The 15,246-nt window shown below is 33.1% G+C and overlaps 3 protein-coding genes and 1 long non-coding RNA gene across 4 annotated transcripts; 2 read left to right on the forward strand and 2 right to left on the reverse strand.

Annotated features, from left to right (window-relative positions):
* The first annotated feature begins 4,317 nt into the window (after positions 1–4,317).
* CAS (calcium sensing receptor) lies at positions 4,318–7,251 on the forward strand. The gene is made up of 6 exons (XM_068608423.2): positions 4,318–4,811; positions 4,903–5,148; positions 6,027–6,219; positions 6,353–6,494; positions 6,704–6,835; positions 6,919–7,251. The coding sequence occupies exons 1-6, from the start codon at positions 4,587–4,589 to the stop codon at positions 7,157–7,159; spliced, it is 1,179 nt and encodes a 392-aa protein (XP_068464524.2). The 5' UTR covers positions 4,318–4,586; the 3' UTR covers positions 7,160–7,251.
* LOC150028849 (uncharacterized) lies at positions 5,039–6,378 on the reverse strand. The gene is made up of 2 exons (XR_016519107.1): positions 5,729–6,378; positions 5,039–5,398 (listed from the first exon to the last, which is right to left on the reverse strand). It is a non-coding gene; the product is annotated as an uncharacterized LOC150028849 (long non-coding RNA).
* Positions 7,252–8,114: 863 nt separating the features above from the next.
* CDF1 (cell growth defect factor-like protein (DUF3353)) lies at positions 8,115–11,270 on the forward strand. The gene is made up of 5 exons (XM_068608424.1): positions 8,115–8,475; positions 8,618–8,688; positions 9,396–9,778; positions 10,768–10,844; positions 10,939–11,270. Exons 1-5 carry the CDS (start codon positions 8,417–8,419, stop codon positions 11,087–11,089), a joined length of 741 nt encoding a protein of 246 aa, XP_068464525.1. The 5' UTR covers positions 8,115–8,416; the 3' UTR covers positions 11,090–11,270.
* A 2,018-nt stretch (positions 11,271–13,288) lies between these two features.
* Positions 13,289–14,377, reverse strand: TET12 (tetraspanin12). Its single transcript, XM_068608425.2, has 2 exons — positions 13,836–14,377; positions 13,289–13,627 (listed from the first exon to the last, which is right to left on the reverse strand). The coding sequence occupies exons 1-2, from the start codon at positions 14,337–14,339 to the stop codon at positions 13,310–13,312; spliced, it is 822 nt and encodes a 273-aa protein (XP_068464526.1). The 5' UTR covers positions 14,340–14,377; the 3' UTR covers positions 13,289–13,309.
* Positions 14,378–15,246: the final 869 nt, after the last annotated feature.

The following is a 15,246-nucleotide window of genomic DNA, read 5'->3' on the forward strand; positions in this document are numbered from 1 at the left end:
TTGCAGTATTATAATTATAACTTTTGTTTGTTCTTGATGAAGAAACTATTACATTAGATGATTACATTCCATAGGAGGGTATTTTACAATTTTTGGAAGATATGAAAAACAGGGTTGGTGAAGAAAAATCCAAGGTAATGAGCTGATATAAGTTGCTTTTGTTCTGGTTTTAATACAATTGAAAATGAAGTGTTTGTTTAACAAGTACCCTTAAGGCAAGACTCCAACAGCCTAAAAACAAACATCACACCTCAAAAGTCCGAAAACAAACAGAACCCACGTGTTAGTTTTCACTTTCGCACTTCAATTAAGAATTAGTATGGAACATTTGTCACATAATGGATGTCTTTGTTGTCATTGTTAGTTCCTCCAAGTATGCTTTTATTCTCAATAATAAAATAGCCACTCAATTCTGCTGCACTGCAAATTATGAGATGAATCAGTGGGTACTTTTCTTGTTGGATTATCTGAAGTTCGTTTCTGTATATTCTTTTAAAAGCCTTAGGCAAGTGCCAATCCTGTTTTATAGGTAAAAATTAATAGTAAATTTGTGTTTAGAGTCTTTTGAATCACCAGTTGTAATTACTGAGATATCCTTAGCATGTTGAACCTTATATTAGAATGAGGTATGTCACTATATTTTGTGGAATAGTGCACAAAACAAGGCTAATGACCAAATCTGATATAGTGCAGACGCAAGAAAGGATGCAATTGGGACAGAAATCATATGGGTTGATGCCATGCTTTCTGCTCTTGTAAGTAAAGTTGGTTTGTCTTGTTTCCTTAAGGCTGTGACTTATAATTGGTATAAAAAAGAACAACTCATTAATTGTTTTATTACACAAACCATAACTCTGGTCAAATAAAAAGTACATGTATTTCTTCCCATAGTTTCTTCACGTACTGCCATAAATATTTTAATTCCAAAACTACCCTTCCACAAAAGATGCATGTATTTTTTTCATTTTTGAATTGTATAATATATAGACCTTCCAAATTCTAAAATTTAAAATACATTCTAAAATGTATTTTTGAATTCAGAAAATATCTACCGATCTCTATATTTCAGAATACAAAATTGTATTCTAAATTTTAGATTTTGGAATTTTATAATTAAAAAAAAGGGAGAAGAGGGATATCAGTGAAGAAGATGAAGAAAAGAGCAAAGGTTTCATTTCAGATATTCTAAAGATATGAAGGAAGAAAGCATGGAGAAGATGCAGGAAGAAATAGCCATCGAATGTTGGAATTAAATTTAATCTCTTGGGTACTCATACAATTATTAAAATGTGTGGAAAATTCTTCCTCCACCTTTGTATTCTTCATTCTCCTCCGTATTAGTTATGAAAAGTCAGTTTTAATCTTTTTAAATAATGTAAATAACTTTAAATGAATCATAAGTTCACTTTTGAAATAACTCAATTGCACCCCATACCTTCTTTGTAACAGTAACACTTTCATTCTCCTTCTTCATTCAGAGCATTTGAGAGAACAGTTACATCATTTTACATGATTTAATTTACTCTATAAGATAAATTTACACTTACCTAGGGGTTTGAGTCTCTTGTAGTTAAAAGTTTTTCCTCAAGCAACATCGCACAAATTCTATCAAGAAAATAATTATTGTTGCACTACCAATAATTTCATGAAGTGGACTACTATTGTAACCTGAAGCAAATTGTGAACCCCTAGAACCAAAAGTTTTTTTTACCTTGCAAAGATAATTTATTTATTTTTAGTTTTGTATTCTATTTTTACACCCCAAAGTTTTTTTTTGAGTTTTGTGGTTTTTTTATTAAAAAAACACAATCACCACTAGTCACCATGAACCATGAATTGAAAATGAAGAAAACACCATATTATCTATAAATATGAAAAAAAAAGTATGAATATGCAGTTTGCCAAAATGTGTAAGTTTCAATTAACTATCTAATTTAGATAACACAATTGACTAGGAGTTTCAAGTTTTAATCATGCCAAAAGGATTTGATTCTGTGTATAAAACATATATTCCATCAAAATAAGTTATGACGAAAATTATGAAATAAATAAATGTTATTAACTTTACTTTCAAATAAATATTCGATGACATTTACCGATAATTAATGTTGAGATGAAGAAGACACTCAAACTTGGATAAAGTCAATGGCATCTTCACGAAATATTTTGCAAGTGCCAAAATATACGTACACAATTTTTTAGAGTGTTAGATATATAAAATATACTAAAATTAAAAAAAATATTTATATATGCAAAAGTAATTTTACTTTGCAACAACACCACAACTAAAACTTAATTGGAAAAAAAAATACAAAACGACGTTGCATAGAAATAAGAAGATGCTCTCTAAATCGAGTAAGTTTTTAACGAACTAGCTTTTTTTGCAGTGCTCACATGTAGAACACTAATGGTGGACCACTACACATTCACGCAAACACTATATACTCTTCATTCATCTTAACACTACATTAATCACCATCTTCTTCTTCCATTAAACCCTAAACAGATGCAAGTGAGAGGAGAAAATCTTTTAATATTTTTTTTTGAAGAATGAGAAGATCCAAATGATTTTTTTCTCCTTTGTATAAATGAACTTCGATATAAAAACATTGTTTTTAATCCTAGGTTAACTCTCATATTTCAATATTTATAAGAATTAAGCATAGGTTTTTTAGAACTTTTTTTGGGGTAAAACACTCAGTCTTAATTTAATTGAAACTTGAAAAATATTAAAAAGAGAACTGTCATTCCTAAACTCCGTATTTTGATACATATTAAACATTTTTTATTTTAACAAGTTGCAGATACAGTTTTTAAAGTAATTTTAATATAATCATTACAAAAGTACGAAATTTAATTATATAGATTATATTTTTTTATTTATAACAAATATTTTATATCATGTAATGAGATTATTTTAAATGAAAATAGATCTGTAATACATGTATGTATAATCTTAAAGCCAATATTTATTTGTATTTTTGAAAATTATGTTTTTCTTTTGGTGACTCCAAAGTATTCTGGTGAGAAACCAAGAATAAATATATTAGTTAGATCCATTTGTGAGTCTAGATTATCCTTGCAAATATATTTTCATATAAATGGACTAGAAAATTGTTGATATGACTATCTGAAAAAATTGTTGTAAAAATTTACAAACTATCATAAATGATTTTTTATTATTATAGTAATATAAAACTTTTATACTTAAGTATTTGGATCTGCACCCCCTCAATTTGGACAAGCAACCCCACAGCCTGCGAAAAAACTATTTTACCCTTTTTTGTTTAAAGTGACTTCTGAACTATCTCTCATGGAAATTTCCCCAGAACAAATTTATCAGAATTTATGAAATACATTTTGGAAAAGACTTTTTAGAATAAATTTTCTGAAATGTCTATAATAGCTTTTGAAGTGTATTATTTGGAAAGAGTTTTCTGTAATACATTTAATGTGTTTTGGAAAGTAGCTCTACAATACAGATTTTAAGGTTTGTTTTGGAATATTTTTTTTTCTCCTTCTAAGTGTAGTGTGAGCTACGATGATACCGGTGGCGGCAGTGGTGGGATTCAGTGACAGAGGAGCATACGGGGCAATTTGGTCATTTCACTCAAATATAAGGTGCAGATTCAAAGATGGGGGTTCAGTAAGTAATTTGCAAAATGATTTCATAGCAATATTGAGCTTAAAATTGTTAGTAAGCCCAATGTGAACTAATGGACATTTGTTTGTAGACTGTTTCTTCCTGCACCTCCATATCTTCTTCTGCCACTTCCATACACAACATGAAAATACATTTTTGTCCTTCTTGTGTCACTCCCATAGAGTAGTTTCCAAATTATGTAATTCGGAAACTCATTTGAAAAAAGACTTTCGGATTATGTAATTCAGGAGTCAAATAAGACTTCCGGATTATGTAATCCAGAAAATAATCATGTATTTGAAAAATGGCTTTCAGATTATGTAATCCGATAGTTAATTACAAATTTGAAAAATGACTTCCGTAATATTATAAAGGGGTATTTTTGGAAATTTGAAAACTTATGGAGGTGAGAGAAGAAGGTATGGAGGTGCAGGAAGAAACAGTCTTGTTTGTACTCAGAACAAAAGTTTAGCTTCGCTCTTTGATATTGACTTTAACATCATAAACTATTATCACACCTTTATTTTTTTACTAATTTCGCGCTTACATTTTCTTAGTTATGAATGTGTATTAATAGCGATAATAAGTCAGGAAATAATACATAATACATGTCTAAATCAATGATAAACCCTTATGAATCTGAGGAGAATAATAATGGTGATTAGAGTGGAATGTGTGTAAGAAAAAGAGAACAGAAAAGATAGCAACAGAGATAATTATCGTTCTCCACGAAAGTGCATGCCACGTGGAGCGGTGACAGTTTTGCAGCCTCAAACATAGGTCGTGCATAGGTGGACATAAAGAGGAATTGAATTAAACTCTGGCATGGCTTCACTGTGGATTTTGGCCACACATCTCTCATCACTCTAGCCCACTTTCTTCAACCAATCACTCAGAGGAAAGAATCTTTGAGTAAGAGAGAGTAGCAAGTTAGCAACTACCAATGGAGATTGCTGCCATGGCTTCTTCAGTCACTCCAAGACCTTCTCTTCCAACTCCTTCTCCACAAACAGTAGTCACCACTTTTAGCAAACCTCAACTCAGACGCACCCAAATAGCACTGCCAACAGCATCCACCATTTCAATCCTCGCTCTCTTCGCCCCTCCTAACGAAGCCAAAGCCGCTGTCTCCATCGCCAAGGACCAGATTGTTTCATCTCTCACCCAAGTAAATTCTTTCCATTTTCTCGCCTACCCATTATCTGGAATAGCTCATACCATTTCTTTATCCTTTAAAAAATCTAACTTTTTCTTTACAGGTGGAGAAAACGATTGATCAGGTTCAGGAAGTGGGTTCGAGTGTTCTGGACACGGCACAGCGTGTTGCTGAGGTAATTGGGAATGCTTTGAAGCCTGGCATCGAAACGGCGTTACCAATAGTGCAGCAAGCTGGGGAAGAGGCCTTGAAAATTGCTTCCCCTGCCATTTCTGAAGCTTCCAGAAAGGCCCAGGAGGCGCTTCAAAGCTCTGGTGTTGATACCCAACCTGTTATCACTGCTGCTAAGGTTTATTTCCTCAATTCCAACTTTCTACTTTCTTTAGGCTTTGTTTCAAGGGGTATTTGTTGTTTCTGCACTCACTGAACTAACTACAATGCTGGTTAGTCATTTGGTAGGATGAATATATATTGCAGTGTTGTGTTCTAAATAATTTTTTGGGATGCAAAACCATTCCCTTTTAATGCCTCTACTGGTTGGAAGCCAATCATGGTGGGTTGAGGTCCTTTTTCCTACTTTCACTTGTCCCAATTGCAGCCTGTAGTGTCTTTAGATTAAGATATGCGATTTAAAATGGTAAAGTACATGCTATATGGATAAAGTATAGACACAATCAAACACAATGATAATTTTTGTTCTCACAATGGAATATCGTGTTAAGAAAGACCAGTCCTTTAAATGGAATTTAGTATCTTTAGAAACTACTCTTTGGTTCTCAATGAAATTGTGTTCACCTTAAACTAGAACATGTTAAGAATTCAATAAATTTATAATTGGTTATATGCATGCATTTTATATTATTTCGTTAACAGTTGATTTAATCAATGATTATAACTATATTTTACCCCGTAAGATGCCATTGTATTACCTTGGACTGCAAAGCCTTTAAAAGCATTTGATGTGATATATTTTCCTTTGAATTGGACAAGTTATCTTTTTCTCAATTTCCTTTTCAAAGATTCTGTCTGATGCTGCCATGTTGTTCCATTATGGGGATTCAGAAGTTTTGTAGAACGTATTGTGCTGGCTTAGGCTAAGTACTCAACCTAAATTAAAAATTCCCGTTTCAGCTATCAAGAAGTTCTCTTCTCATCATTTTGCTAATTTGCTTGACATTTGAAAAGCCAAGTTTATGAACCTGATCAGGATACTCTCTTTGATTTCAGACAGTGGTAGATGCTGCACAACAAACGACCAAGGTGATTGATGTTGCCAAGCCAATAGCTTCCTCAACCGTTGAAACCATATCCTCTTCAGACCCTACTGTGATTGCTGGAGCTGCTGGAGCACTATTTGTTGCCTACCTCCTGATTCCTCCTGTCTGGTCTGTCATCTCCTCTAATCTTCGTGGTTACAAAGGTACAATAAAAACTTGTTTCGATGCAAACTACCTTGTTTTTGTATTCATGCACTAAGCCACTGCATTGATGAATTTTTAAGCCCCAAGACCTCATTGTGGAGCCTTAATTACTTCTGCTTCCATGATTTGTAGGAGACCTTACTCCTGCTCAAGCCCTTGATTTGATATCTGCACAAAACTACGTTTTGATTGATATCAGATCCGAGAAAGATAAGGACAAGACTGGTATCCCTCGCCTTCCCTCTAGTGCTAAAAACAGGATGGTTGCCATTCCGTAAGTGTTACTCATTCGTTTAGTTTCTCTAAAAGTTGGTTTACCTCAAGACAGAGACTTTTTTAATTTTATTTTGTTTGCTTTTTCTACAAATACTTGCTGAAACTTTGGCGTTTGAGATTTGTAAAGTTATTGCTTTACTGGGAGAAATAAAAACATCAAAACTCTACCATGATGCACCTATACTATCACTTGTTGTGGTGTTTCAGTTTGGAAGAATTGCCAAGTAAGCTCAGAGGGCAGGTCAAGAATGTGAAGAAATTGGAAGCTGAAATAGTCGCTTTAAAGATTTCTTATCTCAAGAAAATCAACAAAAGCACCAACATTGTGATTCTGGACTCGTGAGTTTCCTTCCATGTCTACGCTTTGATGGATTGTATTCCATTGTTCTTCATATTAACTTCAGCATTTGTTCTAATGTTAGGTACTCGGACGTAGCAAAAACAGTGGGAAGAACAGTGACCAGCCTTGGTTTTAAGAACACATGGATTGTTGCTGATGGATTCTCTGGGAACAAAGGGTGGTTGCAGAGTAGATTAGGATCAGATTCTTATAACTTTTCGTTCGCAGAGGTGCTGTCACCATCCAGGATCATCCCTGCAGCTGTGAGAGGCTTTGGCACAACCAGCCAATCTAGCACTAAGCTTCTTCCCGGGGCTGACTAACTTTTTTGTGCACTAAACTCTTGAGCAAATAGAAATCACTCTTGTGCATGCTTCTCTCATCCAATATATATATATTTAGTCATTTCCCATAATTATCTCATCAATTTTGTCGAAGTCTTTTATTTCAACCTTCTACCTTTGTGCATGTTTTGAGTGGCTGCATTGTTAGATACTTTGGCCGAGGATGTTTTCATCCTCCAAGAAGCATACAAGTTCACATCACCATTCAACTCAATGATCTCTCAGGAGACATAATGGGTCTTTGATTATATACAGCTTTCTCCTTTAATTTACTGAATATTTATTTATATACACATATATTTAAAAATAGAGCTAAAATAAATTTTTGGTTAAATCTTTGAAAGTTGATTTTGACCTTTCCCATATCTAGTGGGACTCAACAACTTAGAATTCTTGGACTCGATTCAGTGTCTCTTGTCTCAGTAATGCGATGTCTCCTATCTACGTAACTGTGTGTGTTTCTTAACTATCCTTAAAAGTTTTAATTTATTAGGTATTCAATGTTAAGAATCTTTTTTATTAAGTGATCAAAGATAAAACTTAAAATACATGGGAGGTTTAAAACTTATTTAAACCTATTTTTAATAGTATAAAATATGTGAATTTACTAAATAAATAATATATTTTTAAATACTACAAACTTAAAAAAAACTAACCCGAGTTGTTTTTCATTTACATGTTAATAATATATATAATATAAAAATTATCATTGTAGATATATGGAACACCAAATGAATAAAATATCTATTTCTTTCTTAATAACTTAGCATGTCAATTACAATAATAATGTTTATTTTATAGAATTAAAAATACATTTATAATACATGAATATCTTTAATACAAAGAATATATTTTAAATATGTAATGAACAATTTAATTAATGATGTAAAGTATTTTTAACTATTTATATAAAAAATATTGTAAGATGAGTGATAGAGAATATTTAAACTAATTACATACGCAAAACATTGTAATTTTTTTCTTTGTTGTAGTAGTTTGCGCAAGGTGCGTACCCTAGCAGGAAGTGGCTAATAGAAGACAGAAGTAATCTGTTATCTTCTTCTTCTTCTTCTTCTTCTTCTTCCTTTTCTCAGTGCCAGAACCTAAAGAAGAACACTTTCTTTTCCCCTCTGCTTTTCCAATTTCAACCTACCCTACCTACCATGCTATTCAATTAGGGTTAGGACGTAGAACGTTCTTTTTGTTTTCGCTCTGTTGATTACAACGAAGGCCAACATGGTTGTGCTTTCGCTCTCAGCTCCCAACCTTTCCACCGCTTTTCTCGCTAAGAAACTGTATCTCTCTCTCTCTCTCTCTATGTTTTCTCTTTGCGTTTTGATTGATTGCCTTAAGTTAGATTAATCAGCGTTTTATTTTGATGGTTTTGGATTCGTCAATCATTTTTCGTGCATAAATTGTGAATTTGGGTTTCTTCAGGTATCTCCAAGAACACGCGAAGAAGCTTACGGTCTTTCGCACTAGATGCGCCGTGGACACGCCCTACGGAGGTATCACCCAAAGCCTTTCAAATTTATTGATTTAATTACAAAAGAAATCTTCCAACCCTATCGATTATTATATACAAAAATGTTTTATTACCAAGATAGTCATGAGGCGGTGAAGTTGCTTTTTGTTAAGGTTTCGCTACTGTGCATAGTAATGTGTACTTGTTTATTTATTGGCTTGTTTGGGCTTCAATTCAGTTGTCCTACCTTGATTTTAGGCCTTGCTGATTTTATTTTTTTGGCTCAAGCTTAGTTAGTTCCCTTTTGTGTATTAGTAGAAGGAAAATCTAAGGTGGGCTTTTGTTTTGCTTTGGTTGGGACATGGGAATTTAGGTATGTATTCCTATTTAAAGGACCTCCAATAATAAGTCACCTTCTGTCCCTCCCCCTACCTTCTCCATCAGTGTCCAGTGAGACTTCGTAGATTGCCAGCATTATATTCCTGTCTTGAGAGATATCTTTTCTACCTAGTAACAGACTTTTGGATCTCATGTAACTAATGTTATTTCTTATTCTCGTAGCTAGTTGAATGATTTAGAGAAGCCTGTCAACTTTTAGATCATTGCCTATTGCCTTACAGCTGAAGTTTAACTGACTTGAATCATGATTCATATTAATTTGTAAAGTCTGCATTTATGCCCTTAGTTGCATTTCTCTGTCTATTATTTTCCACTTATTGATATGTGTATTTATATGTAATTCTTATGCAGGTAATGTCCAAAAATTCCCTCGAATCAGTGTTTGGGATCCTTACCGTCGTCTTGGTATTAGCCCTGATGCTTCTGAAGAAGAAATTTGGGGATCAAGAAATTTTCTATTGCAACAATATGCTGGGCATGAGAGGAGTGAAGAATCAATTGAAGCGGCTTTTGAAAAGTTATTGATGTCAAGTTTCATACAGAGGAGGAAAACAAAAATTAATTTGAAAAGCAAGTTAAAAAAGAAAGTAGAAGAGTCTCCACCATGGGTGAAGAACTTGCTAAACTTTGTTGAACTTCCACCGCCTGAAATCATTCTCAGAAGATTGTTTCTGTTTGGTTTCATGGGTGGCTGGAGTATTATGAATTCTGCTGAAACTGGACCTGCTTTTCAGGTTTGCATTGAATTTCTCTTTCTCTCTTTCGACTTTTAAATGCTTATATTACTTAAATGCATATATTTTTTAGAATAAAACTGTTTTTTTCAGAAAGAAAAAAGAAACTTTGTAGATGTCGTTTTCTGTAAATATTTGGGGTGTGAGGCCCATAAGGTTTAAAAAAGAAAACCAAATTATATATTCATCTAGTCCTTAGCCTCTTGAGCCATATAGCATATGTGCATCAGAGTTGTTATCCATACTGCATGCAGCGAAGTCAACTACCGGCCTCTAGATTGTAGCCTAGCTTTAAAGGATATACTTACTTGAGTTGTGCCTGACTAGAACTTAAGGTTCCATAGAATTTTTCCATCCTTGTGACTATCGGATTTTCAGGTTACTGCGTTTAGTACTATTCCCATTTTTAAGGTTTTCAGTATTTTCAATAAAATGTCAATATTGTCTTTTCTTTTTCCATCAGCATTTCCAATGTAAGGGTCTACTAGGAAACTTTCATTGGAGTATGCTGATGTTACATGGTCAGACTCTTAAGATTAAGACCTGAGTCTTGTATAATAAAACCTTGACTCTTAAGAATAAAAAATAACTTTTCATTATCAACATGTTTTTAGAACACCAACATTAAGCAGGAATGCTCTCCTCTCTGTGTGCATACATACCCACTCGTAAAGGACTTGAACTTGAGATTTTACGTAAGGGGAACCTGGTTCCTTTCTACTTGATCAATTGAATTTGGTAATATTACCCTTGTCAGTGCATGCCTATTTATCCTCTCATTTGTTCACAAATGTATGAAGACTTGTTCAGGTGATTGTGTGTTCCAGAAGCTATATTTGATCTGAATTTCATTCAATACATGTCACCCATCAGGGAACATTATTAAAGAATTTGAAGTAGATATCATTGCTCTGGCTGTCGCTCTCCTCTTCCTGCTTCCCTTGTGGCATGAATACTTGCTTGTTGACAAAACTGTTGTATTGCTACAGGTGGCGATCTCTTTGGCTGCTTGCATATATTTTCTTAACGAAAAGACAAAGAGCTTGGGTAGAGCATTCATTATTGGGTAAGTGTCTAGATCATCCAACTTATGTTTCTTCCTCTGATTTTTTCCTATTCGCCATCACCGTCTATATTGTTTTGTTTTTGCACTATGATAGGTTTGGAGCTCTAGTGGCTGGATGGGTCTCTGGTTCAGTGGTGGTACCCAATATTCCATCTATGTTGCTGCGCCCAACTTGGACACTTGAACTCCTAACGTCATTGGTAGTTTATATATTCCTGTTCATTGCTTGTACTTTTCTCAAGTGAAGTAGCATAAATTCTTTCAGCGTTTTATTAGGAGATGATGAGTTTATAGGCTATCAAGCTGAACTTTTGTTTAGCGAGCTAAATTGTTTACTGTCTTATTCTTTATGAAAACAACTGTCAGAGTTGGGAATGGTCAGCGTAATTATTGCTATGGCCAAAATATGCGTTGGTTACGGGGCAAGTTCTTCCACTGTGCTTTATTCAGTTTAACAATGGATTCCTAACCTCACCAATAACTCGATATTCCTTTCCCTGTCCACAACTTGGTTAAATTTGTTTTCGAAATAAGTACTGTTGGAATTTGTTAGTTTACACACCCTATATTTTAAATACAATGTATTATCAAAGGATGCCACTGCAGTTACCATGATTATTAACTAGGTCTATCAGGCAACGGTAATCGTATTAAAAGATTATTAATTTGGTGTTTCAAATGTTTTAGGAGAGTATTTTTTTTTTCAGTATAAATTGTAAGAGACGGGCATTACAGTTCTTTCACCGCCATATATTTTACGTTATTTTTTTAATGTATGGTAATGCCATGTTAGGAAAAAAGCAAAGTAGAATTAGAGTTATAGTTAAGCGGTGGTGAGATTTATCTTATTATTTTTTCTGCTATATATAAAATAATAATGTTATTAATTAACATTAATTTATATATAATGATTGAATAATAATCCGTTTTCAGCTGCAACTTTGTGGACAATGCCGTATGAATCGATGTTAGTGGGACGAGTCATTAATCAGTCAAATTATTTAATCTAACATAATTAAGTTTTTAATTAATAAAAACTAATATTTAAATATATTTGTGGGATTTTTTAAATTGAGTTGAATTGTTTATATAAATAACTTATTTTATTTTAAATAACTTAAATTAAAATATTTTAATAAAAAAGCTCGCTGTGCGACTCTATTAGAGATGTTATTGGTTGAATTGTAAGAATCAAATTTTTATATTTAAAATATATATCATACATATTTCACTTGTACTAATAATGCCTGTTGACAATTGAACTAAACAATTAATAACAACAACAAAAATTAATTGTCACGGTTAGAACAATTATTAATTGTCAATAAATATACTACACATAAAATATGTAGTCGAAAGCACAAAAATATTTATGCTGTCAATTTATCAATAGTTAGATTAAAGGTATTGCCAATAGTACACCTCTTTACGTCTAGATAAAAACATCTGTATTTACACTTTTTTTTGAAAAATGTTTTAACAGTTGGAGAGCAACTGATAAACAACCATCACAAACGAGGCCTTTTGCTTCGTAATAAATTTGCTTCTGCACCAAACAAAATTGAAATTTCAGAATTACCTATTGAAAATACAGAATAAATTTTTTTGCATTTCAAAAATGAAATTCCAGAGTAATTGGCAATAGTCCACAATCGATTACTGAAAAGAAGGAGCTTCCATTTTTCTTTCAGATTTTGTGGCCTTACAACAATTACTAACTCTATCTCTATGTATCAATATTTTCCCCACAGTCTCAATGGGCTGTGGATTACTTTCGAATTTTAAAAAATTAGTATATAAAAATAAAGAAATTACACTTGCGTATTTAAAATAAAGATTAATTCCACTTACCTTTTTAATGAAATAACATTCACTCCTTATAGTTTTTAAAATAAATATTCTTTTCTCTTTCATTTTTAAATAAAAAAAAATCATATTCTTTGTGTTTTAAAATAAAGTGATATTCATCTCTTTTATTTTGTTATAAAAATTATTACTTTTAATTTTAAAATCTTAATTTTAATTTCATAGTTTCTTTTAAGTTTTATTTAATATGATATCTTTAAATAAAATAAGAAAATCAAATGTTGTTTTATTAAAAATAGAAAAAAGAAAATATATCATTTTACTACAATCATAAAAATTTGATGCCGGATAAATGACTAATTCAATAAGAAACTGGAAAATATATGACATATATGATGAAGCTAACAAGTGTTGATTTTGGAACCTGAACAAGTAGTTCAAGAAATTAACAGAATACAAATTTAACAGATCTAAACTATAAATGCCACGAATAACAAACAAAAGCATTAAAGAAATTTAATACCAGTATCCAACATTACAAAAGCACAAAAACCATGGACATATACATACACTGAAGTTTAAACATGACTAACTATACTTGAAACCTAATAGCTAATAAGTAAATGATTAACCTAGATATTGAGGACAGAAAGTGGTTCTCAAGGGAATAGTTTTTTAAGGTGGTTGCAGCCTGAATCAGATCTGTTGTTCTTGATGGCGTAGCAGCCCAAGGTATATATGACTGTGACGAGCACAAGCACGCATGCGTTGAAAACAGTGAGACGTCTCCATTGGTTCCTTATGTTAGCCAAAACTCCTCCTTTGCATGAATTGCAATAGTAGCACAGTTTGTCTTCCCTGTTGTTCCAAGTTGTGCAGTCAGAATTATTCACTGCTGGACCCTTCTTTGGCACTTCCCAGAACGTACTGTTCTTCATTATGAAACCACAATACGCTGGTGGTTTACAACAACCAGACTTACAAAACAAAATCAAATAAGTTAAGTAATTGCTACACACACAATAAATGCATGCAACACGATCCTCTTCCATGATAGCATAATTTAATCACCACCCAATATTCTAACACTTTTTACAAGAAAACAAGTGAATAATAAATTTACCTATTAACTCATAATTAACGAAGTTAACTAGAGATTTGAAGAAGAAAGAAGAGATATAAAACCTGCGTGGTAGATAGGTGTTTGAAAATGATGGAGTCGTTGTTGCGGCCACCGTTGAGGGCGAGGTTCTGGCACACGTGTGCGTCCATCAAGCAACTCTTCACCTCGTCCCAGTTCTTGTTGTTGACGACGTAGCGTTGCAGCCAGTGCGAGAAATCGGCCACCCGGTACTCGCCGTAGCCCTTGCCGGAAACATGCTGTCCCATCTTTCTGTTCGTCACGAATAGCGTGAAGACGGTGAAGAAGGCGAGGCCCACGATGAGCGCGAACGTGAAGAAGAGGTAGGCGTAGAGCGCCATGTTGACGCGGTACAGCGACCCCACGATTCCCAAGGCGGAAACAAGCACCACGAAGACGCCGCCGACGAGCAGCGGCACCTGCAGGACCTTCTGGCAATCGGAGCCGCCTTGGATGTGGATGTAGACCGAGGAGGCCACGGCAGCGACGCCCAAGAGCAAGGAAAGGATGTTGAGGGCGCCGACAACGGTGTTACTTATGCGGAACATGTTAGCGAATGCAAGGTACGAGGATGTTGCTGGTTGAAGAGAGAAAGGTTGAAGAATGAAGATGTCTGAAGGAAGAGGAAGTTGTGGATGGAATATTAACTGTTTTACGAGTGGAAACAAAAGCAGTTATGTGGGTTGCTGTCGTGTTCCACTTGGCGGACTCTGGATATGCCACGTCACTCATTATCAGTTATAGTTTGTGACGGTTACTCTAATATAAAATCCTTCAGTTATATAGAATTTTAATAAAAAAAATTGTAATTAAATTATATAAAAAATATTAAAATAATAGTATTATTGTCCAAAACTCCTTCTATGTCACATTGTATTATATTTCATTACTAGTTTTTCGGCTAATGTGTCCATACCTGTCAAAAAATACAACTATAATACAACAGATCTATAAGTAATTAAGGTTTGTTTGACAGTTTAATACTAAAAGAAAATTATAGTACAACTGTTTTTTTCTTTTAATTATAATAAAATAATGTGTCAAGTAAATGGAATTATTGTTTAAATCCTAATCTAATATATACAATTGAAAAATATATTGGCATGTTTACACCTTTTCGTAATGACAGCACACACAACTTCGTGATAAAAAAAAAAATTCTCTTTTATACGTATTTAATCTACATTTCATCTTCTTTCTTGTTTATACTCAAATTTTAGATTACACTTCAAATATATTTACTACAATATATAAGAAAAATACTGTTATTATTACCATATATATACACCATTAACAACATTTTTAAATTTCAATATTTTGAACTCAAATATTGTTCTATTATATATAAAAATAATAATAAATTAGATATCCATTTGAAATAACCTTATACACTACTGCAACGTATAACTACATTTTTCCCTTTTCAAACAAATCTACATTATATAATAATATGTG

Source organism: Phaseolus vulgaris, chromosome 3 (genome assembly GCF_051622355.1).
Source record: "Phaseolus vulgaris cultivar YP4 chromosome 3, ASM5162235v1, whole genome shotgun sequence".
NCBI lineage: Eukaryota > Viridiplantae > Streptophyta > Magnoliopsida > Fabales > Fabaceae > Phaseolus > Phaseolus vulgaris.